The following is a 9,073-nucleotide window of genomic DNA, read 5'->3' as shown; positions in this document are numbered from 1 at the left end:
ATGGCAGCTGACTGGAATTGTCAGCGGGTTACTGAGACCTGGGAAAGGAGGGGAAGGAGGGTGCAGTAGTGTTCTGAGAGTGCTGAGGGAGAGGCAACATGGGTGCCACCTCAAGGCAACGGTCCCCTGATTGATTGCAGGGATGGGCTCTGTAAATAGACTCATAGATATCCAGCACAGAGCATCTTTGTCGCCCTGCCATCAGGAAGGAGATATGGAGGAATAAAAGCAGAGCAGCCAGGGAGGGAAATAGCATCTTCCCACAGGCCATGAGATTAACAAGGCAACATGAGCTGGATGGGAGCTAAGAATGAAAAGGGTAAGAGGAATATGGACTGATTACAACAGCTCAGCTAGCAGGAGAGAGGGGCTGAAGGGCCTGTTTATGTTTTCTCTATCTGGACCAGCTTTTGAGTTCAAGCTTTAAAAAACCCAATCATTTTTAAATTTAATATCAATGGTACAGAATGAATCAAGAGACAAGATGTCTGTCCAGCAGCAAGCGTCGAAGGCACTTCCTGAAACGGAGGCTCTGAAACCACAGGGAGGTTCTGGACGGAAAGAGGCCCAGTTTCTTCTGGAAGGAGGAGAGGAGAGGCAGGGGAAATGCGGGGGAAGGGAGGGGGAGGGGAGGGGCTAGGGATGCCGTCCACCGTTCACCTCCCCTTTCCTCTACCCCGTTCCCCTCCCCTTTCCACTGCCCGTTCCCCTCCCACATCCCCTCCCCCTTCCAGTCCCCAGTTCCCGTCCCCCGCTCGCCTCCCCCATTCCCCTCCCCCTTCCCTTCCTCCTACTCCTAACCCTAACCCCTAACAAAATCCTAAACCTAACCTTAACACTACCGATACCCCCTACCACCACTCCACGTCCCCTAACTCTACCCCCACCCCGTCCACTAACCCTAACTTTATTCCTACGCCTATGCCACCCCCTAACCCCAATCCTAATGCTACCCACCATCCCCTAACCCCAAACCTCACTCCTCCTCTACCCCCCTGCTCCTACCCCCTTCCCCTATACCTAACACAAGCCCACTTCCCCGAACTATAGACCTAACCATAAACCAAGATATAGCCCTACCCCATGTCTCCTAAAACTAACCCTAACTCTACCCAACTTCCCCAACCCTAAACTAAACCCTATCCCTATCCCTTACAACCTACCTCCTTCCCCTAAACCTACCTCCTACCCCTTCCCCATACCCGCACCCCCTACAACTATCCCCTTCCCCTAACCATACCTCCTACACCTTCCCCATACCCACACCCCCTACAACTACCCCCTACCCTATCCCTTACAACCTACCCCCTTCCCCTAATCCTACCCCTTCCCCATACCCGCACCCCCTACCACTATCCCTACCCTATCCCTTACAACCTACCCACTTCCCCTAACCCTACCTCCTACCCCTTCCCCATCCCCGCACCCCCTACCACTACCCCCTACCCTACCCCTTACCACAACCCCTACCCTTACCCCCTTCCACTACCCCCTTTCTCCTACCCCCTTCCCCTCCCCCTCCTTCCCCTAGGTTAGGGGTAGGAAGGGGAAAGGGAAGGGGGAGGAGAAGGGGAGGAGGAGAAAGGGAGGGGAAGGGGGAGGGTTAGGGGAGGGGATGGGGGAGGGGAAGGGGAGGGGGAAAGGGGAAGGGAAGGGCGGAGGGGAAGAGGGAGATGAAGAGTGGAGGGCTGGGGTTAGGGCATAGGTGTGAGGGCAGGGGAAGGGGAAGATGAGCGGGAGGGGGTTGGGATGGAGGAGGGGTAGAGGAGAAGAGGGGAAGTGGGTGAAGGGACATGGAAGAGGCAGGGAATGGGGTTGGCAGGGCCAGAGGGATACGACGGGGAGGGGTTCAGGCCATCATGATGTTGTCCGTCCTCTGTTCAGCTGGGATGCGAGGTTCTTCTGGACTCGTGTCTTGTCTCTGAGATCGCTCCTTCTCCTGGGAAGAGAAATACGAGTGATAGAGATACTGTCTCTGAGGCCTGAACACAATGACTTTGGAGGGTCCCAACACTTCCCCCATCATCCCCCCTACCCCTGAACCCTCCCCTCCCTCACACCAGTACTCTCCATTTTTCTTGAATTCCTGTCCATATTAAAATCCTTTTCATGCCTTTTTTGGACAAGCCTCCGCTACTACCCCGACAATGCATTCCAGCCACCCACTACATTCTGTGTGAATAAAATGTACCCCTCACGTCTTGCCTAAATTTCCCTCAGCTCACCTTATTTAGACGTCCTCTGGTATTCTCGCCCCAGGAATGCACACAATATTCCAAGTGTGGTCTGACGAGAATTTTATACATCTGCAACGATACCATTCGGTTTTTGAACTCAATCCCCTGACTCCTGAAGGCCAGCACACAATACACCATCTTAAACTCCCTCTCAATTTGCACAGCAACCTTGAGTGATTTATGGAGCAGGATCTAAATATTTCTCAGTCCTGCACACTGTTCATAATCCTGCCATTAACCAAGTGCTCTGCCCTCACATTCTTGTAATCCACATTCAATGAAGATATTGGTCTATATGAAGCTACTTTTAATGGGTCTCCAACCTTCTTTGGAATAACTGTTATTCGTGCCCTTGAAAATTACTCTGGAAATAAACCTGGACCAGTTGCTTATTTAAGTACATTTGATTTACAGGATTGAACTCCATCTGTCACTTCTCTGCAAACTGGATGACCTATGACAACCTTCTACACTGTCTACAACATCTCTACCTCTGTGTGATCCCCTGACGTACCCACCCTTCCACTCCCATCATCATTCATAAAAATCACAAAGAGCAGGGGTCCCAGAGCAGATCCCTTTGGAGCGCCACTAGTCATTGTTCCATCTACTACTACCCTCTGTTTACTGCAGACAAGCCAATTCTGAATCCACGCAGCCAAGGCTCCATGGATCCCATGCCTCCAGACATTCTGAATGAGGCCTCCGTGGGGATCTTGTCAAGCACCTTACTAAAATCCTCATGCAGCACATACAGACCTTGACCTTCATCTCTCTCCTTTGACACCTCCTCTAAAAACTCAATTTGACTCGTGAAGCAGGACCTGCTCCTCACAAAACTATCCATGAGTTTCCCCAGCATGTTTGGGCATTGCCCTCGGCCCCAGAATCTGCAGACTTCCTGGCCAGTCCCTCCCTTACCCCTTCCCAGAGCTTCCGCATCCATTAGAACATCAAGCATTGCTGCCCAGTACAGGCCCTTTGGCCCATAAAGGCTGTACTGACCTTTGTAAATGTTCTCCACAACCTTTACCTGTACCACACCCATAGGAACATAGGAAGTGGGAACAGGAGTAGGACAAAAATGGCCTATCGAGCCTGCTCTGCCATTCAATATGATCAAGGCTGATCTAATTTATGACCTAACTCGACCTACCCTGCCTTCTCGCCATATCCCCAAATTCCTCTATCATGTAAAAATTCTGTTCCCTCACATCCACATGCTCGTCTTAGAGACTTTTATATGTACCTATTCTACCAACCGCTATCACTTTCACCGGTGACGCATTCAAAGCTCTCACAACTCTCTGCATAAAAAAAAGTCTCCCCTCACCTGAAGCGGATGCTCTCTGAGATTTGCACCTGACACTTTAGGAAAGGTTTCTGGCTGTTCATTCCATCTAAGCCCCCCACAATCTTATTTAGAAAAAGTTATTAAGCTGTGGAAGGGGCAAGTTGGGAGAGGGAGGAGGGGAGAGAGCTGGTGGGGGAGGGGTGAGAGCTGGTGGGGAGGGGACAAGGCCGTGTTGGGGAGAGGGATCAGGACCGCGTTGAGGTGGTGAACGGACAGACATGGGTGGATCTACCTGCCGAAATAAAGGAGCAATAAGAAGGCCATCTCGGGATCTACCAGCATCTTCTGGGGCTTGATGTCTCAATGGAAAACCCCCTGAGGATGGAAGTAGGCCATGCTCTGCTACAGCTGGTACATGAACATCTGGCAACACAACGATATAACATGACCCACTCTGCCTCCACACTGGCCGGGTCTATATCCTGAGGGTAAGGGGAGGTGGGTGAAGGGCCCCTCCCTGCCAATCAACATCCATCCTCATCATCCTCTCCACCCCTCTCCCCTCACTACCCTTTCTCTCCTCACCAATACCCATTGAGACCCTCATGCACCCTTCATCGATATCCAGTCCCCAGCGAGACTCAGCCAGTAAACTCCTTCATATCCTCCAACCCCACCATCCAAGCTTGCCCCAGTGGACAACTTGACCACCCAGACCCACAACCACTTTGATGTAGATCATGGGAATGGGCTGCTTGGCCTTGTTGAAGTGCTGGACCATGCAGTGAACCGTCTTGGGAACATAGTCCAGACCCAGATTCAAATAAACCTGCTCTTCCTCTTGGACACAATACAAACATGTCAGCTGGATTTACCCTCCAAAACCCCGTGCCTCTCCCAACAGGAGTGCCAGCCCCTCCTGCTCTCTGTAGGCCTGATGCCCCCACTGCTCAACACAACATGGCATGAATCCAACGGCTCAGCGAGCAGAGCGTCAACAGGCCGTAGAGGACCCGTCCGCTACCCCATCATTCGGCTTCTGGTGAGACTGCACAAAATGTGCAGCTCTGACCGCCCTCCCTCGTGAGGCAAGGATTCACCGGGGGAGAAAAACCATTGACGTTTCGAGATGAGAAATGTTTGCAGCCGGGTGTTGGCTGGGGTCGAACATGTGGAGGCTGAGTTGTTGGGACGATTCAGAGCAGGCGTTGATTTGGAAGCGCACCAAAAGGTGCCAAAAGTGAGTTATGGGGGAAAGTACATTCGTGAAATGAATTGGGGAAACAGACTGGAGGGGCTGAGTGGCCGAATTTGGCAACCTTGTCTTGTGGTCTTGGCTGCTGCTGTCTGGAGTTGAAATGGCAAGAGGTCATGAGTTAATGGGTGAGGAGCAGGGCAGCCAACGTCAAAGAGTCAGCACTGGTCAGAGGGGCAGGATGGAGGCAACAGAGAGGCTGCAGCGAGACAGATCGATTGAAGGAATGGGGAAGGTAGCAGCAAATGATATGCATCAGAGTGAGGGTGGGGTGGGTGCAGGTGGATCTTACCTTGACTACAGAGGAGAAGTTGAGAAGAGGGACAATGATGGTGTGATCCAACTTTCGCATGATCTGCAGTTTGCGGTTCTATGGCGAGAGAAGAACATCAGCAAGGCTGGGCGATGGGTCGGGGCCCTGAGGGGCAACTTGTCCAAGTTGAGGGGGGAGGCGGGGAGGAGATTTGTCAAGAGGTCAGAGGTGGGGAACTCCAAGGGAGGCCGAAGTGGGGGACTTTTCGAGAGTCAGTGGGGGGGACTTTTCGTGTCGCTGGAGTGGGGACTCGTCAGGGGGTTCAATGAAGTATCATTTCAGTTTTTATGATTGTTTTCCCAGCTTCTACTAAACAATGAATTTGCAGAAAATCTTTGATATTTGCCAGGTGAGTGAGTGTGTGTGTGTGTGTGTGTGTGTGTGTGTGTGTGTGTGTGTGTGTGTGAGTGTGTGTGTGTGTGTGGGGTGGGGGGTTGTGTGTGGGGAGGGGGGCTGCTGTTGTGGGTTTGTGTGACTTTCTCTGTTTCCAAACCCCATGGCTGCTTTGGTCTCTGTCAGATGCTCCTCTTTCCACCCACCCTTCAAAAATGTGTTTGGGGTGTTTTTTCAATTGGGTGTAATTGTGTGAAACGGGCTGATGTGTCGCAAGGGCCTGTGAACGTGCTGTAGACCCTAAATTTAAATATCAGGGTTTTTCATTTCCACACAACTGCTCCTCCCCCTCACCTTGAATCTCTTGTCTTGCAAGATCTTCTTGATGGCAATCAGCTCTCCGGAGTCCACCAGCCTTGCCTGGTACATCACACCGAAAGATCCATTGTCGATGATTTTAACATCTGTGCAGGACACCACCTTGGGGACGTTGGGTCCATGACACGGTGTGGCCACCTCTGTTGTGACCTTATTGCCATGTCCTCTGGGGCAGAAGCAGCAGCATTTACACACCCAGAGGGTACACAACAGGTCATTTATCCCAACCCAGCCTTGCTGTCCAAGTTAGTCTCTACCCCTCCCTCTAACTCCCTTCCAAGGGTCACCTAAATGTCAGAATTGATCCTCTGGTGGTTCGTTCCAGCTTCTCTCAGTAGAAATATTGCCACCCCAGGTCCTTCTATGATCACTCTCCTCAGACTGAGGCCAGTTCTGCAGCCGTTCACTTTGTCTACAACCCTCCCTCCATGAGAGGATCGGGTCATCTTGACCTTCAGCACGTCCCGGGGAGATGAACCACTCTGAACCCTACCACGGGTTTAGCAGAAGCCCTCCACATTCCCAGAAGCTCAGCAACACCGTGATCTTCCATGATGCAAGCGAGACCTCGTCGCCTGAGGGAGCAGGTGGTGCGGAGAGAGCCCCACGCTTCACCGCTCAACTCTGCTGGGTCCGCCGCAGCAGAAACACTTTCTAGCACCTTGATCCAGGTCCACTGGGGGAAAGAATCCTATCCCGGTTGGGGGGGTGTGGGGGTGTATGCAAGGGTGGAAGGGATCTTGTAACCACGGGGGGGGGGGGGGGTGGCGGGTGGAGGAGCGGTCCTGTCTCTCAGTGGACAGATCCCATTCCAGGTGGAGGGGGAGCTCTGTCCCATTTCTGTTGAAAGGTCTGCCTTCCATCCCCCTCGCAACTTCTCTTCTCCCTCAGACACCTCACACTCTCCCCTGCCCCGAATCCTCTACCACACTCTCATCCCCCACCCAACACCACCCCCATGGTTTCCCCAGTGCTTTCCGTCCCCTCGCACCCCATCCCCCCAGCTCATCCCTATGTCCCCTATCTCTGATCCAATCTCCCTTGACATTAGCCTGTGGTGCTACCCCGTTCCTTTGTTCTCCCCTCCTGTCCTACAGACCCCATTCCTTTATCCCCTCACATGCCATTGTTCTCCCCCCCCAGTCCGCTCCAGCTGCCTCATAAAGTGCCCTGCACTCAGGATGGGGAGAGGGGATTAAATGTAGCCTCCATTCTCTCCGCCCACACTGGATGAAGGATGGTGCCAGAGGAGTCTCTGTCCCAGTAGGGGAGCATGTAACAGGCTCTTTATCTCACCCATGGGTGCAGGGTGCTTCCAAACACAACCCTGTTGATCAGAGGGTCCCTGGGATGAGACAGCGTCCTACTCCGACACGTGGGCCAGAATCCCCTTCCAGGAGAGACATCTTTCTTTTGTTGCTGTGCCATGGCACGACTCAGCTATGGCTGCCCCATGCAGTGACATCATCACCCCCTCTGTGTCATCAACTCCCCCCTCTGTGACACCTCCCCTCTCTGTAACACCACTAGTGTAATGGGCAGGGACATCCAACCATTTAAATCCTCCTCAATTTCCCCAAGCAAGGGGAGAATAATTCAGCTGGTCTAAATTACTCGTTGTTATCTATTCTAACTCCTAGATATTTGATCCCATTTTGCCGCCACATTTGTTGACTATTTTCTTGACATTGGCTCTAATCCCTCTTCCTAAGTGACATGATTTTGCACATATCCCAAAAGAACTTATACCCAAAGATCTCCCCATAGTACTCCAGGGTGGAGCACAACTTGGGCAATGAGTGTGTCGGGTCTGTCAGATATATCAGAACAACTTCTGCAAATAAATTGATTTCATGCTCTTCCTGGCCTGTTCTGAAACCTTTAATGCCTGAATCCTGGCAAATGGCCTCGGCTAATCGCTCCATGGCCAGTACAAACTCACTCACTGGGAGTGTGGGGGAGGAGTCAGACCTTGATTGGCATGCCTGTTGGCTACCTCTGTCCCTCTCATCTCGACATCAGTGGCTCAGGTTGGGGGAGTCTGCGCTGCCTCCTGCAGTGCACAGCAGCGCTGCTGGACCACCTTTATCTCCTTATTTTCCTGGGCCCTCTCCAAATCTTTCCTTTCTATGATCTCACATTGGTTTCTCAGGAGAAACACTGGCAGCCAAAAGGCACCCTCTGATTCCCCTTAGATTTTGGGAACCCCGACTTCTTGAAGTGGGACCACACGTGGTGACCTATTTTCTCAAGATGTGGATCCAGGAGCTTGGACCAGTCTACCAGTTTGCCGTGGTCCGCCAGCATGCTTGCCAAGCTCCCCAACCCTGCACTCTCGTCAGTCCACCCGCAGATCTTGTTCTCCCTGCCTGCACTCGATTTCCTGCCCCAATTCCAAAGCATCTCCACTGCAGCTGTGTTCAGTCGGAACTCGAAGGACCCTGCTCACTGCACCAATTATTATGTGTGTGAAACTGATTCGAGGGTTCCCAAGGGTGGCGAATTTGAACACAGTTGTCTTTTATTGACACATGTAGTGAAGTCGCACGAGGAGTAAAAGACACACACAGACACAAACTCGCCGGATTAATCGATACACTTGCAACCACTCGTGGATAGAAGACTTGACAATCAACTTGTCACATATGATACCTTGAACAGGTTATTCATTCACTCATTGATCTTGGATGCCTGTGGGTGGTAGGGGATATGCAGGTGGCCCCAAATACTTGGCATCACCACCCATTGCTGATCGGACGTTATCCGATAGGGTATTCCACATATGGAGCACGCTAAAATGGTGCTTTGTCGGCCCGCTGGCAGGACATCTGAGTATGTGCTGACCATCGTGAGAACATATCACTTTTTATTTTGGCAGGGGAGAGGCCTGATATGGTCAATTTATCAGACTTGGCCAGCTCCCGAACCCCAGCGAATGCGGCCCTTGGTTTTAATTGCTGACAAATAGGGCATTTGGCCATCACAGTTCTTGCAACATCATGAGACCCCAAGATCCTCTGTCCATCATAGTGCCCCCATATGCCCACATTTATGATGCACCAATGCTGCCAAGGCTTCAGGGTCTTTCTGCTTGGGGAAAATAGTGGCAGAGCATATTTGAGCAGCTCAGTCCACAGTGGCATTGCGTCAGCTTCAGCGGTTTTCCTGGAGGTGTGTCCATCCACATGGTGGACCCTGACTATTCTTTTGTTGTTCCACCTCTCAGAAGATCTGCCAGTGCTGTTGTCCTCAGAGCAGGCAGC

General features: G+C 52.0%; 1 protein-coding gene across 2 annotated transcripts; it reads right to left on the bottom strand.

Annotated features, from left to right (window-relative positions):
- Positions 1-1,424: 1,424 nt before the first annotated feature.
- Positions 1,425-7,212, bottom strand: LOC138750331 (glycogen synthase kinase-3 beta-like). Of its 2 annotated transcripts, XR_011349264.1 has the most exons (5): positions 7,107-7,212; positions 5,787-5,976; positions 5,079-5,156; positions 3,824-3,954; positions 1,425-1,939 (listed from the first exon to the last, which is right to left on the bottom strand). XR_011349264.1 is itself a non-coding variant. In XM_069912409.1 (4 exons), the coding sequence occupies exons 2-4, from the start codon at positions 5,859-5,861 to the stop codon at positions 1,850-1,852; spliced, it is 243 nt and encodes an 80-aa protein (XP_069768510.1). In that variant the 5' UTR covers positions 5,862-5,976; positions 7,107-7,212; the 3' UTR covers positions 1,425-1,849. The 2 variants fall into 2 exon arrangements, 1 of the variants encoding a protein (XP_069768510.1); XM_069912409.1 differs by lacking the exon at positions 3,824-3,954.
- Between the last annotated feature and the right edge of the window lie 1,861 nt (positions 7,213-9,073).

This window comes from Narcine bancroftii, unplaced genomic scaffold (genome assembly GCF_036971445.1).
Source record: "Narcine bancroftii isolate sNarBan1 unplaced genomic scaffold, sNarBan1.hap1 Scaffold_117, whole genome shotgun sequence".
In the NCBI taxonomy this organism is placed as follows: Eukaryota; Metazoa; Chordata; class Chondrichthyes; order Torpediniformes; family Narcinidae; genus Narcine; species Narcine bancroftii.
Note: the sequence above shows the minus strand (reverse complement) of the source record. Positions and strands in the feature narration are given on the sequence as shown.